Source organism: Vespula vulgaris, chromosome 1 (genome assembly GCF_905475345.1).
Source record: "Vespula vulgaris chromosome 1, iyVesVulg1.1, whole genome shotgun sequence".
In the NCBI taxonomy this organism is placed as follows: domain Eukaryota; kingdom Metazoa; phylum Arthropoda; class Insecta; order Hymenoptera; family Vespidae; genus Vespula; species Vespula vulgaris.
Genome location: NC_066586.1, coordinates 14,333,400 through 14,355,500, shown reverse-complemented (window position 1 = coordinate 14,355,500; position 22,101 = coordinate 14,333,400). Strand labels below are relative to the sequence as shown.

At 34.7% G+C, this 22,101-nt stretch overlaps 1 protein-coding gene, 1 long non-coding RNA gene and 1 other non-coding gene across 8 annotated transcripts in view; 2 read left to right on the top strand and 1 right to left on the bottom strand.

Annotated features, from left to right (window-relative positions):
- Positions 1–22,101, bottom strand: part of LOC127066386 (ankyrin repeat domain-containing protein 6) — a 115,905-nt gene that overhangs the window by 22,526 nt on the left and 71,278 nt on the right. For all 6 annotated transcript variants that reach the window (XM_051000055.1, XM_051000066.1, XM_051000083.1 and 3 more), the window contains one exon: positions 20,421–20,522. In XM_051000055.1, the coding sequence (XP_050856012.1) occupies positions 20,421–20,522 (102 nt within the window). The remainder of the gene's footprint in view (positions 1–20,420; positions 20,523–22,101) is intronic.
- Positions 5,183–8,471, top strand: LOC127066404 (uncharacterized). Its single transcript, XR_007782386.1, has 3 exons — positions 5,183–5,406; positions 6,863–6,991; positions 7,552–8,471. It is a non-coding gene; the product is annotated as an uncharacterized LOC127066404 (long non-coding RNA).
- Trnal-caa (transfer RNA leucine (anticodon CAA)) lies at positions 13,894–14,012 on the top strand. Its single transcript has 2 exons — positions 13,894–13,931; positions 13,968–14,012. It is a non-coding gene; the product is annotated as a tRNA-Leu (tRNA).

Here is a 22,101-nt window from a genome sequence, read left to right as displayed (position 1 = left end):
CGCCAAGCCGATGTGAGGCCACGAAGAAAGAGAAGTTGGTCATAGAGGAGATGGAGAAGACAGCTTCGTTCGTAAACTCAACGATCCCTCTCTCTCTCTCTCTCTCTCTTTAGGAAAAGAAAAAGCCATAAGTACGACGGTATTAAAGTTTACCACGAGTAGCAGTATATAGTTGAAGAAGCGAGCAGTGGCCTCGAGGCAAAACTTCTAGCTAGTCTTAGATACTTGTTCGGCAAGAAGATGAACGATATCATGCTGATCAAGAATACTTCGATCAACTTCCGATCATCTTTTGCGGTAGGACACTTACGATCTTACTTTCGAGCTATCGATCATTTTTCCATTACACCAGTCAATTTTTCTCTCTTCGGATAATTTTCTTCTTTTTTCTTATCGCTGTTGTTGTTGTTGTTGTTGTTTTGTTATTGTTATTGTTATTTCTCTCTCTCTCTCTCTCTTTCTTTTTTTCTCTCTCTTCATCAATAAATAATCCTTCTACTCGAGATTATCTCGTTATATTCTTTCAATGGATTATTATTTCCTCTTGTCGTTCTGTTAACGACGTTCTCTCCAAAGGAGAGAGAATACGAAGACAGGAACTTTAAATGCCAAGAGTCGTAAAATCGTAGTGTATTAATACCGCTAACGCAGGACAGGATACTCGGGATAAAAAGATTCAAATTTTTCTTCCTCTTTTTCCTCTTTTCTCTTTTCTTTTCTCTCTCTCTCTCTCTCTCTCTTTTTTTATTATTTTCTTTCATTTCATTTCATTTTATTTTCCAGTCAAAGAACTGTGTACTTACATTATGCGAGAACGTACACTTTGAATTCTAATAAGCATTTTCTCGAGTGCTAGTTAATTGTCAAAGAGGAAAAGGAAAAGAAGAAGAAAAAAAAAACGAGAAAAAGAACGTTTATCGCTATAAAATGGACGCTGTATGAAACAATTCAAAGTTTGTTCGCGAGAAGGTCGAGAGTTAGACGAAAGAGAGGGGATAGAGATAGAGATAGAGATAGAGAATCGTTCGAGGTGAACATTTCTAACGGGAGTGACGCGCTCGTTAGAAGACTCAACGCATGCCTTCCTTAATCTTTTCTTTTTTTCTTTCTCTCTCTCTCTCTTTCTCTTTTTTTTATCTTTCATCGTGTCGAGTTATGATAATGACGTGAGTTCAACGCGTAATCAACGTCATAAAAGAACGCTACCTATGCTCTTTAGTTATTTTTAAATCGTTGTCTGCATAATTAATTACAAAATGATATAACTCGCGGAAAATAAAGTCAATTAATTTTTCTTATTTCTCTCTCTCTCTCTCTCTCTCTCTCTCTCTCTCTCTCTCTCTCTTTGAACGAGTTCAGTCGTTTTGTGAGTAATAAAAAAGCTTCCTTTCTCTTAATTCACAATTTTCAGAATAAATATAATTCTTGAATCAATCAACGAGTCGCTTGATGGAGATAAAAAATTGTTGCACTATGTAAATGATAATGACAATGGAGATTCTTCTTCTTTTTTTCTTTTATTTAAATCGGTTCAGATTTTAAAAATTTCTTTCTTTTTTTTTCTAACGAAAGTAAAACGAGGATACTTCAACTTCTTTTTTTTTTTTTTTTTTTTCGTAGGAAAACAAGAATGGTTCGATTTAATGATTCGATTGAGATCAACAAAAAGGAATCAATGTTTAGAAAGGAATAGTATCGAGTGAAAAAAAAGAAGAGACGATAAAAAATCGAGGATCTATTGTGTGGGAAGTCTGAACGTCGAGATACAAAGTTTATTGATTCGAAAGACGTTTGATCGTAACCTTACGGACACACGAGATTCCTGCGAACGAGTTATAAAAGTCCAGTCTAGCAATGACTTGCGAGTCTCAGGTCGTACTCACGTAGTCTTGGCCGATCATAGTAGAGTAAGGTAGCTCTAAACATGTAGGACGTTATTCGAGAATATTATGATCTTAACGAGACGGTTGAAGTGAAGATGATCGATCGAGATTTTTACGTGTAGTTTTGCTCGACGCATCTGTCTTTTTTTTATAGCCATTTTTTTTTCTTTATTTATTATATATATATATATATACAGGATGGATCAAAAGTACCTAGGTGAGAAAATAAGAAATAGATATTCTTAGATATTCTTTTTGTCAGATTTTTTAAACTAATTTTCATTTTCGTTTTCTTTTCGTCAGACTGAGAAAAAAATGTCTAAAGAAAGATTTCGAAAAAGAATATACTTTTAAATTATTCGTATAAATTTTTCGAACAAGAGGTTCCTCGATTCTAAGCGACGATCTCAAAGAATAAAAAAAAAAAAAGAAAACGAGTAAAAAAAAAGCCATACTAAAAGGGAAAGATAATACGAAGAGAAACCAAATCCCATTGTCCAGAGGTTTGTGACTCGCTTCTTTATTTCCTTGTCCCTGTTCCTTCCTTCCTTTTGCATCCTTCTCCCACTCTGGATACTTTCTTTTAAAACCAAGGTCAGACCACGTCGAGCATAGTACGATAGTAACTTCTTCAAGCAGCCATTTTTTTCTCAAGTTCTCTTTCTCTTTTAATAAAATTATATCATAGTATATAAGTAGATAGATACATATTTTTTCTGAAGCTCTATCTTTCTCTTTCCTTAACAAAACTATATTATAGTATATAAGTAGATACATATTTTTTCTAAAACTCTCTCTCTCTCTCTTTCTTTCCTCAACAAAATTATATTATAGTATATAAGTAGATAGCTAGATAGATCGTGATATTCCGAGCAAAAAAACGAAGGGAAAAAATGGATCCATTAGTAAAGATCGACAGATTATTATCTATCTTTTTTTTTTTATCGACCTATCATAGAGGTTGGACATTTCTTCTCTCTCTCTTTCTCGTTATCTATCTTTCTCTTTCTTTTTCTGCTCTTCAGCTCTTCAGATCTTGTGGCTTCTCGGTTCGTTTCACTCGGTTTCTTGGACACCGAGAGCCTTGCTGATCCGCACTGTCATCCGATACTGGCAGCTTCCAGCTAGTTTACTCTTCGAGAGTCGATTTCTTCCCGTGGCTCCTTCGTGTCACGTGGACGAAGCCTCGGATTACGAGAAGGAAAGGAGGCCGGTCTCGTATTCTCGTTCTTCGTGCTTCGACTCGACGCAAGAAATCGACGCGTGAAACCTCGAGGGTAATCGACGTCCTAACAGGACGACGGCTTCGAATTCACCGATATCGACAGGATAAAGATACTCTATCGATGAAATGTATGCATGCTTGTGTATGTACTTATATGCGATACGTTCGATCGATCACTGATACGCTGATTAAATGTACATAGGAATTTATCTTCCATTGCAAATTATAAAATTTATTTCACTCTTCGTTCAAATCAGTTTCATTTATCAAACTATTATTACTATCTTTATTTTTTACAAGAGCGAAGAGTAAATCGCGATATTTCTTTCTCTCGCTTTTCTTTTTTTTTTCAATATCAAAGATTATAGTCTGACGTTTAACGAGACGTATTATTGTAATATTATTATTAATACTACAATGTCGTTGGAGAAATTTATTATATCAGATATCGTTTTTATTCAGAAACGAAAAAGAAAAAAGAAAGAAGGAAATTGATAAAGTATGATTTATTATAAGATGATCGGAACAAGACACACATTTGACAACTCTCTCTTTTCAAATCATTGTCTCTTTATTCGTAGCTCCGTTTTTATCTGATATATATGCCACGCCTGTTTCTTTGTGACCCTCCTTCGCAATCATTTTAATATCTCTTAGATCGTCGTTGACGGTAATAGTTGTAGCAGTAGTAGTAATAGTAGTAGTAGTAGTAGTAGTAGTAGTAATAGTAGTAGTATTAAGTACTTATAAACGGTGACCGGAAAGAAGGAGAGAAAAGAAGGTTGAAGAAGGTAGAATCGAGAGAAGTGACTTGACTCGTGCTCCAGAAGGTCACATTTGCTGTCTAAGAGAGTAATTATTGTGGAATTGTAATGAGCGAAGCTCGTGGACTTTTAACGATCATCTTTAATTGCTCGGACTCTTCTTTCTCTTTCTTATCGAGATAAAACGAAATACACCTATCCTGCTACGTTATGACACTTTGAACGTTTGAAAATACATAAGTTCTCACGTTGAGATAATATGATAAAGTTTTCGAGATCGTTGAATATTTCTTCTTTCTTTTTCATTTATTTATTTATTTATATCTTTTACGATCGAAAACTTGCTGTGGTACTGATAATAACGAAGGATAATCACGAAAGAAAATATTTCGATAAGAAAGAATGAAATCAAGGGAATCAATAATGGGATTTATTATCATCGTCATTCCAAGTTATTTTTATTTTAAATTTGATGAGATGGATATTTAAGGGTGTTCAATTTTTTAGCTTTTTATAATCGTCTCAAAAAGTGTATATCAATATCATACATACGTACATACATACATACATACATTATATATATATATAAACCTGTTTGTTAGAACATATATAACTGTAATTTCAAAATATCATTTTCAATAATATTATAGTAAATAATTAGATCGATTAATATCCAAATAAAATATCTTTCAAAGAGTATTATTTCGCGTGATCGATTTATATTTGAAATTTCATTCGGAGGAGAATCACAAGTGACTAGAAATGGAAGAAGTCGAAGGAGCACGATTCGTGGCACGTAGAAGAAGAGATCAGGAAGTTTTTACTGTGGACCGGGTGCGAGCGCCGGCCGTGACGTGGTAATTAATCCGTGCCCCTCGCCTTTTAGTTAATTCAAGCTCTCTGCCTCCGAAGGCAGCACCGAGATTATAGCTGCTTGATTAGCTGGCTCTTTACAACTCCAGCGAGAATAGCTATTTATACGAACATACAGGTATATATTCTCTCTCTCTCTCTTTCTCTCTCTTTCTCTCTGTCTCCCTTTCTATACACAAACACACACATACAGAGACACACACAATATTATAACATAAGATATATACGTAAGTGAGTTCACATAGGGCAAACTGCTCGATCGTAAAGGTCAAACGTAATGTCAACGATTTACTCTCGCTTTTCCTGTAAATTCATACGGGTTGCCACCGGCCAACCAAGCCAGACAGCCAACCAACCAACCAACCAACCAGACCGATCATAATCTTTTTATCTAATACTTCTTCGTATACGTGACACACGTTTCACAAACGGGAAGAAGGAAGAAAAAGAAAAAAAGAAGTCTTTACTCTCACGAACGTCTGCAGATAAGTGTATATGATTTACGACGGATTCGGAAGATGATTTGTAATTGTGCCCCGTTTAACCCTGAATGAAATTAATCGCCGATCTCTGTGATGGTTAACTTTCTTACACGTTCGCGCGATTATTATCACCGTGAGATCAGCCATTTTATATTTTCTGAGATGAAAATGTTATCGAGGTATGTGAAAGAAGATTTCCGCATTCAGGGTTGTCTGAATTTGATGTTTTGCATTTTCTTGTATGAGAGATGTATTATAAACAATGATTAAGCGTATAATAACTTTTAAAAAAAGAGAGAGAGAGAGAGAGAGAGAGAGAAGGAAAGAAGTTCGAGAGAGAAAGAGTGACACGAAGAGCATCCTACCAGCATGTACTTATTTTACATCTCGAGTAGATCGAAGAGTTCAACTAAGAGAAAAAGAGACAGAATGAGATGGGGAGGAAAAGGGTTACTACAAGTCAGGTCACGACGTTCGCTCGACCTTAGATCGAGAAGTTCGTCGTTGTCCTCTTTTTCCTTCTCTCTCTCTCTCTCTCTCTCTCTCTTTCTCTTTCTCTTTCTCTTTTTCTCTTTCGACTGTTCCAGCATGTCGTGCTTGTTCTCTCGTGGTATGTATTAACATCGCTCGGCATGATCACGTTGAAGACGTTATCGTAAGAATCGTCTGTCCTTTCGAAAGGGTCAACGTTATCCTTCGCATCACATTCTCGGAGGTCCTATTCTTCAATTTTCTTGAAAATCTATAAATCTTTAGCGTTAAATGTTCCTTCACTTTTTTTTTTTTTTTTTTTTTTTTTTATAGAATTTATCTATCCTGATAGAATTGTATATGCTAATGGAGTCGTTGCGATCGAACGATGAAATTTTTTTTTCTTTTTTTTTGTTTTTTATAGAAACGATAAGCCGGTCGAGATTGAAAGAGAGAATATCGTTTCTTCGGTATGACGATGTAGAATTTTGTAAATTTTCTTTTTATTCTTCTTGTTCTTTTTATTTGCATTAACACGAAAAAGATTCTTTTTCTTTTTTGTTTGCTCTTTTTGTTCGAATTTATCCCAACCGAATTATAAATCAAGTCGTCGCCTTAGATGATGGTATGTTATTATAGAAACGATGATTCAGCCGAGATTGGAAGGGAGAATCATTTCTTTGGTATGATAATGTAGAATTTTCTATATATTTTTTTTTTCTTTCTCTTTCTTTCTTTCGTTCTTTCGTTCTTCCTTTTTCTTTTTATTTGCATTACCACGAAAAAGACGTAAGCGGATATAAGCGAGACGCTAACAGACTTCAAAATGAGTTCTCTTGTTTGACTCAGCATACGCATATCGAATTAAAGTTCGTCGCATGTTCGTGAACATGTAAGAATGTACATACTTAAATTGTTTCGAAGGAAGGTACTTCAAAAATATATCCTGAACGAGATAATGGCTCGCTCATTGAAAAATTTTACATTGATTACATTCAATCAGCTCAACATTATTTTTAGTAGGTAATAATAAATTAACTGTTTATCTTGGGAATTAGGTATTTCTTTCAAAGCTATAGTTTTTATAATAATCACCGATTTCCTTTCTCTATCGTTCTTGTTTATTTATTTTCGCGCATAAGTCTCTCTCATAATCATTTCCAGAAGCTGAAAGAACATGAGGGATAAGTAACGCGAGCTCAATCGGCGAGTATGTATTCGAACGGTGCGATTAAGCCTCGTTACATTCGATGCGGCTACGGATAGAGCGATAAGAAATATGGAAATATTGCGGTAAGTAATACCCCCATGACATACACGTATATTTCATTACACGCCGATCGTAATCGCTGTGCTTTACACGTTCCACGTCTAGCAAAGTATTACTATGTAGATATGTACATATATTCAATTCGAATAAACTCGGATCTGATGCTTGGACGGACACGTAAAATTGTCACGGTTACTCGTTCCTTCAAATTTTTCCAATAATTTTTCCATTCATTTATTTATTTATTTAACAGATTGAAGTATCCCATTAAATCTTTCCATTCGTATATATCAGTTATCATAGTTATGTAAAATTATATCCGATAATGTTACGTACGTGTGTGAAGATTAGTTTCTTTTTTTTCATGTTTTTATAAAGTATGATTCACGAGTGTGAGATTATGTCGATCGATAAATATTTTAACACGCGATGTAATTTTAATGGAATTATTCAAATAAATTCGATATAGTAAGATACGTCGATAAGATAATTAAATTAAATAAATATTACAATTTAAGATTATACAGTAAGATTTGTATCGATAATATATTCAATTAATTTTATTATATTTTGTATTTCGAAGGTCGCAGTTATGGAATTACGTCACCGTCGTATTTATTTGTATGTTAGTTAGAGAGAGCGTAAACAAAACAAGAGCTTGGCTCGAGCCAAGGAGACACTCGTTATTCTCTCATACCAGTGTGATCCTCGATACAGTAAACATCTCTCCGAGAGAACGTCTTCAAGTTCGTCGCATTTTCTAAATTTTCTACAATAATTTAAGTAAAATCTAACTTTTCATTTATATTTTATACATATATATTTATTACTTTTTGTGTCTCAAGCTTAATAATTTATAATTTATTAATAGTAATCGATCGTATTTCGTGTCTTATTAAACTTCGTATATTTCATTTCTTAATCTATATATATATATGTATGTATGTATGTGTATGTATATGTATTATACATATAGATTCTTTTAATAAGTTCATATTTAATTCTTAGTGTTTCTCGTTTAATATAATTTATTATATTTCAGATTGTTTTCGTTCATTCTCTTTATATTCGACGAATTTTCAATTACGATCGCGAACAATGTGATTTATAGAATCAGTCCTCGTCCGAAATATTTATAATAATACTTTTATCAATCCAATTAAATTGCTTTACAAATTAAATAAAATCGCAAATCAGAATCAAGGTTACACGATAATATCTTTACGAAGGAAAATTAGATCGTTAACATTAATCTACGATATCAATCTAACTAATTATTAATATTACGTCGACGTATAATAGATTTATACTCACGATTAGATATTATATATTAGATCGATAATAAAATAACTATAAGATTAAACAAATATAATCGTAATAGATAATTTTATCGAGTATAGACATTTTAAATATAGGTAAACATTATATTATGTATAATAAATACGTTATACGTTTTGTATAGATCGTTAAGAAGCGTAGAAATGAATAACAACCATTAGGAGAAGATTCTTTTCTAATATTTCAAATATTTTCTTTATTTCTTTTTCTTTCCTTTCCTTTTACTTCTTCGCTTTATATAATATTAAACATTAAATAGATGAAATTAAGTAGATCATTAATAAGATATAACGAAACAGAAAGATGTAGTTCACATAACGAAGTCATTACATCGTGTTATTTACGATCAAGATTTCGAGAGAACGAAAATTTTAAAGAGAGATAAAAGAAGGAAGTCACGAAGAAAGTCTTGGGATACCTAAACGAGATTCCAGATTTCGATCGAGATAAACCAAACCCCTTTCGTACTTGAATTTCGTAGGAAAAGAAAAATTTAAAAGAATACACGAGTTGAGGAGAGAAAGAGACATCATCGAGGTGTGGCGAAACGTCGATGAGCAATTTCTCGATGATAAAGGGCGGTGTTTGGAGAAGATGTAAAAAAAAAAAAAAAGAGAGAGAGAGATAAAAAGAAAAATATTTATGTAGCTTTCTCTCTCTTTCTCTCACTCTCTCGTTCTCTTTTATTGGTCACGCAACATCGCTGTCAAGGATAATGCACTTGACACTGTGGGAAGCCCAAGGCCGTACCAGTCGGAGCTTGTTAATACCGATGGGAGTTAGCACATGTACCGCATCATTTCCGCGGAGGAAACACGCGATCTTAAAGTAACATCGAGACGTCTTGCTTTGGAGAAATTTTACGATTATTCGATAGGTCTATCGTTAACTAAAAATCTTACGAGATGTTAAAATCTCGCTTTCATAAAATAAAATTTTATGAAAATCGAATTCTCTTTTTTTTTTTTTCTGTTTGAATTCGATCTAGAAAAATTGATGGAAAAAAGTTATCGGCCGAAGAAGAGGAAAAGGATATTAGGAAAGAAAGAGAAATATTTTAAGAACAATTAATTACATTAGAACATTCCAAAATGTTAGAATATTATGAAGTATTAGAAAAAGAAGGGGAAAGAGAAAAACTCGTTTTTGTACTTCGATTATTAAGTAAATCCTTTATAAGTCGATATTATTAACGATTTATCACCCATTCACAAAGCGTGGTTCTCACATATAATAGAATTCAACTTGGCTACGTTCAGTTCGTTATGTCTCCATGAATAGCTCACAACTCGTTTTATCTGCCAACGAGAATCTATTCGAATCTTTCTTTCTTTCTTTCTCTCTTTCTTTTTTTATCTCGTCTTGTACCCTTTTACTACCAACGATAATTGACTACACACCAACGCGACACACCTACGATACATACTTTTGCTTTTCTATATACATCTCTCTCTCTCTCTCTCTCTCTCTCTCTCTCTCTCTCTCTTTCTCTCTCTTTGGTCTTTCTCGTAAAAGAGAACAGTTTCGTGTGCTCGTAGATTTTCTCCTTTTCCTTCGACCAAAAGATATAATCTCAAGAAAACTATAAATAGATACTAGCAAGTACTAGAAAGAAAGAAAGAAAGAGAAAGAGACAGATATTACTTTTGTTTCTTAGTCATTATTTCGTAAAATTATCAGTTAAAGCATGATTAAATATCAAATATTCATAAATGTGAAATAAAACGTAACGTAACGATAACGACTTATCCTTTTTTTCTCTTTTTTTCTTTTGTTAAATAATATTTTTAAATTCGAACGAAATAATGATTTGTTTTATTATCGAAGTTTTTTGAATTTCTTTAGAACTCATATTTACGGTAATCATAGTAATAATACTGAAGAAACGATTCTGGAATAGAGCAGGAAGAATAAGTTATTTTACTGTTAGAAGGTAACTCGATAGAACTTCTCTCTCTTTCTCTCTCTCTCTCTCTCTCTCTACATCTCGATTTAGTATTCAACAGTAAAACGTTAAGTAAAGAAGAGTTTGTTAACCTTCCTCCATCTTGTAAGATTACACCATGGTGGAAGATCAGTCGTCGTTCGTTCGCATAATATCAGCAAAAGGCTGCCTCTTATTACATCTTCGAACGGACATTCTCATCTTCGATCGCGAGAAATGGCCACGCGATCTCGACATTCCACCTCGGTCACGGATGAGAGAAAAGCTTTTGTATCAAATAGCTGCTGGTGGTAGAGTAACTTAACCGAGGATAAATCAACGACGTCTATCTCCTTGTGATCCTTGCGAACGATTTAACGCCTTTGGAACGATCAAAGAGCAAGCATCTCGTATTTTGTAAAACAATACGACGTTTTTCTATTCGGTGATTCACGTTTCGATCAAATTTATTACTTCGACTAGAAGATGAATTTTTTTTTTTTTTTTAACTCAGATAAGATGATAGCGTTCTTTTTTTTTTTTATTATTAGAGAATTTTCGTTCATTGATTAAAACGTTCCGCTTGTTACATTTAGCTGTATATAAAATGAAGTTTAGTTTTGTAATATAATTTTTTATATTATTTTGTATAAAATACATTATATATATATATGTAAAATGTATTATAATACTAAATATATATATATATATATATATATATATATATGTTTGATGAAAAATTACATAAAATTCCTATGCCGTGGAATCTGTTAACAATAAATTTTCTTTTTCATTCGCACAATACTTAGAAAATATATATACTTCAACGTTCGATAATACACGATGTAATTATCTAGTTTCACGTTCTAATCAAGCTTAATCCCGTGATTGCAATCGTAGGAAATGACGAAGAAACACGAGAAAGTTTTTCTATCCGAGTTAAAATATATCGTTTCTTATTCTTTATCAACAATAGTAGCTTCTTTTCGTAGCAATATTTCCTTGATACTTTTTATTCTTTATACGGTTACTGATTGAACGTAGAAGAAATAACGCGTCGAGTCACGGTCAAATGTTAACGAAGCAGTCTAAAGATCACGAGACGCGTTTTTACCATATAGAGATAAGTGAGAGAAACAGAGATATATAGATAAACAAACACACACACACACACATAAGAGAACATACACAAAGAGAAAGAGAAGGAAAGAGAGCAGATGTACATTGACGTAGAAAATGATATCTCAGGCCACACAACGCACATGTCGGAATACGTGTCAGGTTAATTGGATAAAACTGCATCTTGCGTCTGGAATATCGAGATTCGACACAGTTAGACTTGCTCTTACTTTTTTTTTTCTTTCTCATTCTGTCTTCCTCATCTCTCTCTCTTTCTCTCTCTCTTTCTCTCTGTTTCTGTCTCTTTCCTTCTCTCTTCTTTATCTCTCTGTTTCTTTCTCTCTCTCTCTTTGTCTCTTTCTTTCTTTCTGCCGTATCCATCCTTTCACAGAAGCGATTTCTCTGGCACCCAGAATACGCGAGATTGATTAGTTGATTGCATCAAGAATGACAAAAAAAGGTGAGTACCACGCCTCGGGTCGTGCTGGACTGACCAGATCGGTAACTGGAAAAAGGTATTTCTCGATCTACCGACTTCGATGTACTTTCACGACTAATTGTTTCAGATCGCCAATCGGAGTTGCCCGAGAGATCGATACTTCTTTCGTCGATCCGAGAGGAATTTGTCTCTTGGCTTTCACGAACGGCGCCATTTATCTTGTTCTAGGGAAAGACACTATATATATATATATATTTTTCTCTTGCAATCGATAATAAAGCGACATTTTTCATAAGAAAACTTTCCTTCATCTTTATTGATATTTTTATGACATTGTGAAGATATTTTTCTTTTTTAGATGAAACTGTAAATATATATATATATACACACACACACACACACACACAAGTAGATACATATAACACATAAACGTACATATACAACACATACGAATAGACTCAATCGAGCGAAACAGTGATTCTATCGGTAGCATGATCTTTCCCTAGCACCTCGATCGTTTCTCGCGTATAAGATTTATCGTCCTTTAAGTTGAGATTAGGTAACGACAATGGCGTTAGCTCTTTCTCGTGATCCCAAAACATCTAGAGATCGTAAATTAGAGTTAACCTGCTAGAAGCGATACTCCTCCGAGTATCTTTCTTCTTCCGTGTGCCAGTATGGCTCTGATTTAATGGTCGTATAATAAAACAAAAGGATGAACAGAGATGGAAAGAAGATACACCTGGATGCGAGATAGTTTATATCTACTTAAGTAGTATTACACGGTTAAATGTATACACACACACATACACACATACGCCCACACAACGTACATGTGGTATCGTGGGTGGTTACGATTGACCATCGTTGTCGTTCGAATACGAAAAGGTCTCCTTTCCCATTACCACGAATAATCGTAAACGTCGAGGTCCTCTTCTACCTTTTTATACGTTTCTATTTTTTTTTTTGTATATTTTTATTCTTTTTTATACTCTTTTTTTTTTATCGTACCTCAGCTTATCCCTCTTTTCCTCTCGTTATTAATACCCGGTATAACGGACAAGTTTTAGAAAGGACTGAAAGGGCAGATAAGAAGCAATCCATTCGAAAAGGCTTACCATGCTTTTTTTTCACCCTATCGAACTTATCTGGCTTCCACGAAGTCCGTCGGTTAGGTCCGAAAGGTCCCCATGATCATTTTTAATATTAATGGGATGATCGATCTACCAGAGTAGAAAGAAAGAGCGAGCGGGATAGATAGACTGAAAGTCAGATAGATTGAGAAAGAGAGAGAGAGAGAGAGAGAGAGAAAGAGGGAGAAGGAAAAGAACGACATGCATATTTCATAGGCGGGTCCGCGATAGACAGTCATAGGACTTCATAATGCTGTGGTAGATTAAACCTCGCGATTAAGGTGCTCGTCTGGCGATTGATGACGCCTTAGGAAGCCAACTTGAGCGAAAATCTTCCGTGGAATGAATTATTATTTTATACGGTAGAAGTTGATTGTAAATTAAGGGCCAATCGAGTATCCCGTTTGATAAGGAATAATGAGAAATAAATTTGTTCGGAGATAATGATTGAGAATAATTATAATTAATTAAAAAAAAAAGAAACAAAACAAAAAGGAAAATACAGGATATCTCAAAAGAAAAAATTAGAAAGATTATTGAACTTCCGGCTTAATTTGTAGTCGGATGTCTCATATGGTAATATTAAAATTAATTCTGTACACATGTAATCGTGAAACTTATTAATATATAATTTTTTTTTCTAATTTTCTATTAAATTTCACTAACGAAGGAAGATATTCAATATTGTCTGTTAATTTATAATCAACCTGTATAAGTAACGCGATAGTGGAAGATCGATAAGCTTCGTATCTGTTAAGGATTAATTTTTTTTCTTTTTTTTTTGAATTGAAAAACAGCGTGGAAAAAAAACGTTTCGTTCTATCGTCGCGTTAATTAACGAATTTTAAACGATAATTATATCGTTGGATGATATTTTTACTTTTAATTACGATAAGAATATACGTATTAAAGAAAGAAAATTGATGTTGTTGAGAAACTTATTATACTTATATTTAACCACAGCTCTCACATGTCAGGATGGCCGAGCGGTCTAAGGCGCCAGACTCAAGGTTAATACCTTGCTCGCTAAGCGAGTAAATCGAGGCTTCTGGTCCTCTCTGAGGGCGTGGGTTCGAATCCCACTTCTGACAAAATTTTTTTTACCCATTTTTACAACGTGAGAAAGAATAAACGTAATTGATTGAGCGCTTAGATAAAAGTTATTAACAATTATTTACTCGATACTCGGTACCGGACGTACTTTCGAGGCACCCGCGAACGTCGTAGGATCGAATCCCGCCAGCGGAAAGTTGAATTTTTTTTTTTTAATATTTCAAACTTTTCACAAACAAACACACACATATATATTTCGTTATAATATAAGAATGAGAAATTAGGAGATTTAATTGATTGATTGATTGATTAAAAAAATTTTTATATACTACATGGGGGAAAAAAAAATAAAGAAAAAATTTAGAAAGTCTCCGAAAAAGTATGGATAACGAGTAGCAAGATTTTCCGACAACATAGACGAGAATTGTACGTCAAAACGTTGACTTACGATTTGGGAGTACTGCTTTTATCTCGCCTTAGACGTCTAACGAGCAATGAGTTAACAGTGATTGATGCAAGATCGACGTTTCTGAAAAGAGCAACGTTGTCCGGGCAAAGAGTTGCCTACCTTTCGCGTAACCCAATGGCATTTGCCTTTCTCTTAGAATTTCTAAGGTAGAGCTGCGGTAATTAGATGGACAGCGTATCATTAGTCGTTGACTTACGAAGCGGTATCGCTGTTTTTCGTTTCCCATGACACGTCGTTATTAGTTCCATTCCTTGGGGCCACTCGATCTTCTCGATTTTTGTCTTTCTCTTTTTATTCTTTTTTTTTTGTCCTCCATTCTATTGCGAACGTAGACATTGTAGAGAATTTACGAGTCACTCTAAAGAAAAATTCGAATATCTTTGAATTCGAACACATACACACAAACAAACACGCACACATATGACTTCGTAAATATCTTTTCTTCCTGCAAATTGTCGTGTAACGAAACTTTCTCTGAAGAAGTCTAAGAGAAGTAAGAAAAGTTGGATTAAAGAAAAAGAGGAAGAGGAAAAAAGAAAGAAGTTGTGGAGCGCGGAATGGAAATTTCCACGAGAGATTCGATCGATCGATTTCCAGTGAAATTCGACTATAACACGATGGTAGTAGAATGAAAAGGAGAGAAACGACAGGTTCGCTCTGCTGGTGCTTTCATAACGAGCCGTTGAAATGAATATTCAAGTATTGATCTTGGGTAAGAATGTACTATCGCGAATCGCTTACACGATATTCCCATTGGAAGTCTTTGAAAAGATTCTAGAACGTGCCTCGAAGCTTATTCTCTTTCTTTCTTTCTTTCTTTCTTTCTTATTTTATTTCTTTTTCTTTTCATCTCACGCTCACATCAGTCTATTTCTCTTTCTCGTATTTCCTTCCTTTAGCCAAAGGCGCGCCAAGAAGCTTGGTTTATCGCTGAGCGCTATTACATCGCTATTAAGAAGACACCCTATATCGTTGATCGCATTTCTTCGAGAGTATCCTGGAACGAATTCTATTGGCTGTTGTCTAAAATCCGATACGCTTAACAGACGTATCTTATATTATTATAAATCTTCTCCCTATCTCTCTCTCTCTCTCTCTCTCTCTCTCTCTCTCTCTCTCTCTCTCTCTCTCTCTCTCTCTCTCTCTCTCTCTCTCTCTCTCTCTCTCTCTCTCTCTCTCTCTCTCTCTCTCGGTCTGTCTCTTTTTTTTCTCTTTCTATTCATCTATCTCTCTTAATCCTTTTAGAATGATCTTAAATAGACTCCCATTTATCAAGTCAATATTTTTTAAACATTTCGTCAGTAGTTTAAATAAACGATCATTAGTTATAATGAAATATCTGTATGGAATATATGTTGCGCCTGACATCTTAATTATTTATACTGACAGTATATATATTCAGTTAGTATATATATATATATATATATATATATATATATATATATATTGATTATTTATTTCACGATACACTTATCATTTTAATTAATAAAAATACTAATAAAATAAATATGGAGTAGTGTGCTTAATATAAAAACTTAATTTCAATTAGAAACTACAGTCGAATGGACATTCCATAAGAAGTCGCTTTACGATCGAATTATTTATGGAACTCGATGCAAATTGATAATTTTCTAGTTAGAAGAAATGGAAGAAGAACGAGAAGGAAGAATAACTATACGTTTCGCGTGTCTTTTAACAACCGTTCTCATTCCAAACGGTCTCTCTCTCTCTTTCTCTCTTTTTCTCTGTCCTCTCTTTCTAGTCATTTACTATCACGATAAATCGTATACTCTATTAAGAAAACATAAAAAATTCTACCGAATGGCTAATATAAATAAATTCTAAGATGTAGAACTTAAATCGTGGCTTTAATTCTACGATCATTTAACGACATAAATTATATCCGACGAAACTATATACCAACGTTGAGAGAACGATATAAAGTGTATTGTGATACTTATACCGTTCATGTTGGAAAGAGAAATTCTGGGGAGAAGGAACGCGTATTTAATTGGTTAGAATGAAAAGATACGCCTTTTCTCAACACATTTTCGGCTTTAACGTGCTGTTATTTGCAGAGAAAGACATACATATCAATTACATCGGGCGTCGACGATATAACGTATACACCAATGAATAAGATGAGACGGAGCGAACGATGAATTGAACATGGAATCGATTGGTGAAACGATTCTCGTTTTTTTTCTTTCCTTTGTTCTCTTCGAATAAACTCTAAATACGAGAGAATCTTATTACTTATGTCCAGAGTGTAGAATCGTAAGAGTCGAATAGTAGGGATTATGGGAGTGTCAAAGGTACCTATGGGATGGACTTACAAAGTATCTCTCTTCTTGTCTCTGTCCTATCCCTATGAGATTTCTTTTCAGCTTTGAACAATAGATACTCATTTTCTTTCATCTTAAAAAAAGAAGAAAAAAGATTCGATCCAATGACGATCTTGGAAGAAATCATTTCGTCGATAAAATAGATCGTCGTTTCGAGTATTTATAGATAGTGTAATAATACTTGTACTTAGGAATGTATTATAATAATATTATCGAATAATAATATTATACTTAAGGAATGATCGTTGAATGATCTAAACGATCTTCCCTTCTTGAAAGCTTACGTATCACAAATGGTATCTGGAGAATACCAAAGAGAACACGAAAGAGAGACAGAGAGAGAAAGAGACAGACAGAAAGAAAAGAAAATGAAATAAAATCAAATAAAATGAAAGAAATGATAAAAGTGGAACAGCACCTAGACATATAGAGAAAATCTGTTGCTAGTCGTCTGGAAGAAACGGAGATCGAACTTCGCGTCGATCGACTTTCACGGTCGCGCGTATCGCTCCATAAAACGTTGCAAATCGCGACAAATGGAACGGAGAGAGAAACGGTTGAAATAAGGAAAGAAAGAAAGGAAGATAGAAAGAGATAGATAGATAGATAGATAGATAGATAGATAGATAGATAGAAGTCTTACCCCCTACTTTTAGATAATACCGCTAATACCGTGAAAATGCTTGATATGTCTCGATATAGGTGTCTATCTTTGTTCCTTTTTTCTCTCTCTCTCTTTTTGTTTATTTTCTTTCTTTGCCTTTTTTATTTTTCTTTCTTGTTTTTTTTTTTTCTTATTCGATCGATCTTCTTCCATCTCTTTCTTTCTTTCTCCTTCTATCTTCTCCTTTCAAACGGAAAGATCTCAGCGAGATCTCCCGTCTCTACCGGTTGCTTGATCCTCAGCAAAACACGACGGTCAACGTCGTACGTTAGTTTCTCTAATCCTTAAACACGCTTGGCTCAGCTCGGCACCACTTCGATCTCAGTCCGTTATTTCCTTTTGCCGATATACGCTCTCTGAGCCGCGGCAGATCTTATCGGATCGCATTTTCAAGCATACGTATATGTATATGTATGTACGTAAGTACTTACGTACATACTTATGTATATATATATATATATATATATATATGTGTGTGTTTGTGTGTACGCGTTCAACTACTTACACGTACGATAGAATTCTAATTCTAAATCGAGTAACGTTTCTACGGACACCTCGCCAAGAATTACCAATAATGATTTCCCCAAGATAAACTTTCTGCGACGGTTTAAACTCGATATTCGCTATAAAAAGGATCGAATAAAATAATTGCAAATATCCGACAACAATAATATAACTTCTTCCGATTCTTCATAAGAAGCTCGTTATCTATTTATTATACTTTATTTCACGAGATATAATTTTCTCGAGAGTTTTATAAAACAGCAAGCAATTTCGTGTATCCCTATTACTATAGTCAATTTCACGTTCATCATTATCGATTCGTCCCGATAATAATCGAATCTTATTCGGGGAATCACCAGTCACGAGGATTAATCATTAGCAAATCAATTCTAAGAAAATTTTTTGACGTTGCTCCTCCTTCGGTCTAAAGTTGCACATACGTCGGGATCAAGCTAAATTTTTCAGATTATACTTCGGCCAAACGTTATTTCCTCGAAGCGATAATAATTTAGGGGAAGAACGTGTTTGCGAATTTAAATTAAGAGAAAAAGAAAAAAAAAGAAAGAAAGAAACATTAAAGAAAGAAGAAGAAAAAAAAGAAAAGGAAAGAAAAATCGTTGAAACGGTTGGCTTTGATCTCGGAAACGATTACTCGGAAGTTTTCTCGAAAGTTCAATGACCTTTTTACACGTGAGAATCCTTTATCTCTTCTCGTCGACGATGAACGAGAGAAGAAATGTACATTTCCAAGAAAATTGTGAAACAGGAGAGAATCCTGATAAGGGGAGTAGAAAACAAAATAAACAAAAATAATAATTAAAAAAGAGAGAGAGAGAGAGAGAGAGAGAGAGAGAGAGAGAGAGAGAGAGAGAAAGAAAATAAAAATAAAAAGAAAAAACAGGAAGGAAACAAATTATCTATAATTTGCAAACTTTTGAACGGGTTTAAACAGCCATAGTCTAATCGTAAAACGGCACAAAGAGAATTCATAATTAGTCAAGGATTCTTCCAGTTCTTCCTTATTAACCGACGCGATATTGTTACAACGATTTTAGTCTTAGAATTTAGATTTATATATGCTATCTCGTTGATCCAAAGCGGTCCGTCCGATCACATCGATAACGTTAACAATTCAACTTTGAAAATTTCCGAAGTAACGACGCGATGTTATTTAAGATAATCGAAAGTAGAAATAGAAATGAAAAAAAGAAGAAAACAAGAAAAGAAAAGAAAAGAAAAGAAAAAGAGCAAAAGGAAAAAGGAAGGAAAAAGAAAAAAGGACAAATTTCTCGTGAAACGAGATAAGTTCTCCAGGATAACGATTTTCAGAGAGATCTCAGTTGGACCCGCTGCTGTGCGAGGACCATTGGCATGATCCTTTATTACAAACGATGCGCCTATCAGTATAAATACATTCTCGCGTGCCTACGCTTAAAACGATCGTAAAGCGACCGGAAGAAAAGTTCGTTTATGGTCTCGTGGCGTGCAACGCATACCTACATAGCTTTTCCAAGCAAGAGACTGAGAGAAAGAAGGAGAAAAGGAAAGAGAGATAGAGAAGGAATAAGAGAGAACGAGAGAGAGAGAGAGAGAGAGAGAGAGAGAGACCCTCTCCTGCTTATCCTATTTAGTTTATGCTGTCGTTCTCGCCATACGACTACTGCAAGAGCTCGACTTGACAGCAAACCCGTACGAACCAAGTTGCTATACCTAGTTGCATTGCACACAATGTGTTTGAATAGCTAACGCGTTTTTTCTCCTTTTCTTTGTTTTTTTTCCTCGTTCATTCTTTTTTTCTTCTTTCCTTCTCTCTTCGTAGAAAAGAATCCGTTAAAAGGAAATAGCGAAAGAACACGTCTGTGTTTCTCGAACGTTTCTATAAATAAAGTAGACTAATATAACATGTTGTCTTTGGTAAAGATAAATACGTAATAGTTAAAATAGTTTTATCCTTTTAGTATATTATCGAGTAACAAGATAGGATAGGTTAATTACTCTTGTACGAGTTTATCATTTCCTTTTTCATTTCCTTATCGTAACGAGTTTGGTCTCGATGATAAAAAAAGAGAGAGAGAGAGAGAGAAGAAGACGAAAGAAAAACAATTTATCATTGTCCCTCGTTATAACATTAACACTCTTTAGTAAATTTACTTTCGTCCGATCGTCAAACGCCATTCCTACGATTACAAAATTATTTCTCGCTTCTTTTCTCTTCTTCATTTTTGATCCTTGCGATACGTTGATGAATTTTATCATATTACCGATATATTCTTCTTGTTTCGTATTCTGTCGTTTTATTTTATTTCTCTTATTTTTCTTACTTCTTTTCATTCCTCTTCATTTCTTTCATTCCCTATTTCTTCCCTATTTTCTTTTCTTTCTTTTTTTTTTCTCGTTCGTCTTCCCTTTACGCGTCAACTTTTTCGCAAGAAGAGAAGAGTATAAAATGTGAACGTTTACTCACAAGCGTATCCTGCCGTGCGACGTCTGCTCCATGCTTGAGGAGTAGCTCAACCACCTCCAAGTGGCCTTCGGCAGCTGCCCTTTGTAGAGGAGTCACGCCGCCCTGGAACAACGGAGAGAAAAGATGAAAAGAAAAAAAAAGAAAAAGAAAGAAAGAAAGAAAAAAAAAATGATTAACGGCTCGTTCCACGCTCCTCTCTTTAGTACGATTTTCTTCTCGATTTCTCTCCGCCCGCCAAGATGCCTCAATTTGCGAGTAACAACGACTTTATCTATCTATCTATCCATCCATCCGTCCATCTATCTATCTATCTATCTATCTATCTATCTATCTATCTGTTCCTTTCTTTTTTTTTTCTTTTTAAACGAGCAAGTCATAAAAGGGAACCGCCCTTATCGATCTTGGAGCCTTTTTCTATCTCCGATAATAATTTACGATATACGATTGAACGAACCTCTTGAAATTTAGCGCCAATTTTCCTTTCATTCAAATCGTTAACTCTTCAAGACTTCATTTCGTGTTAATGATTCTTGCACGTTTATAAAGAGGTGAGAGAGAGAGAGAGAGAGAGAGAGAGAGAGAGAGAGAGAGAGAGAGAGAGATACATCGCGTGTTGAAACGCAGATTTTCATCATTCTCTAAAGGTTCTAAACGTTTCCTCGGTTTATCGACCGATCAAATCGCTTGATTAAGTTATCTTCCCCTCTTTTTCCGTCTCTCTTTCTCTTTCTCTCTTTCACTCTCATTCTCTCTCCTCTCTCTTTCTCTCTCTCTCTCTCTCTCTCTCTCTTTCTCTTTCTCTGTTTCAGTGATGTGTATGTAATCAGGCTCCTCAAGTACCAGCCAGAGATGATTAAAGCACGATGGGCACATAAATTAAAGTTTTATCTGATAGCAAGACACGACAGCATCCTTAACAGATACATCGCGTAATTTACGTTTACGATAGAATAATAAACGTCTAGTGTCAATGGTGAAACGTTCCATTCGACTGTTATCGAAGGATGTCGCTTTTCTCGTATCCTTGGTGTTCATCTTCGTACATATAGTGTAGCTACGTATATATCCGAAAGTATGAATTATGTTATTCCTTGTTTTGTAAGCGAGAAAGAGACATAGAGCGAGAGGAAGAATCTTGAATATTAATGAGCCGGTTTCGTAGGATTCCAAAAGGAACATAAAAGTTATGAGGCGAGTTCGAACCGAGCTCGAAGAACGTCTTGGTTATTGTAAACTTATTTTTCACGGTAATATGAAATCATTGAAGAGAAGAAAAAGGTAGTGGGCGTTGCCGGTTAGAGTCGAAGGAGAACGGATCTAAGAAGAATGGAACGTTGTCGGTCGCGTTATTCGAATTCCGCAAGCGGAATCGCACGCATATGTCAAAGCTTACTTTCTCGATGTGTAGCCTAAGAAGAAAGCTTGGATACCGACAAATGATCGTCGCTCGGCATATCGCCTAACTACATACATACATACATACATACATACATACGTACGTACGTACGTACGTACGTACATGCATACATACATATATACGTATATATGTACATATACTCTTAAATCGTATCTCTTTTTCTCTCTTTCTCTTTCACAGTCATAACTACGTGTTATACGAACGAACGAGAGAAGACATGTCTGGATCTTGGCAATAATTCCAGAGTGGCGAACACTCGACGCA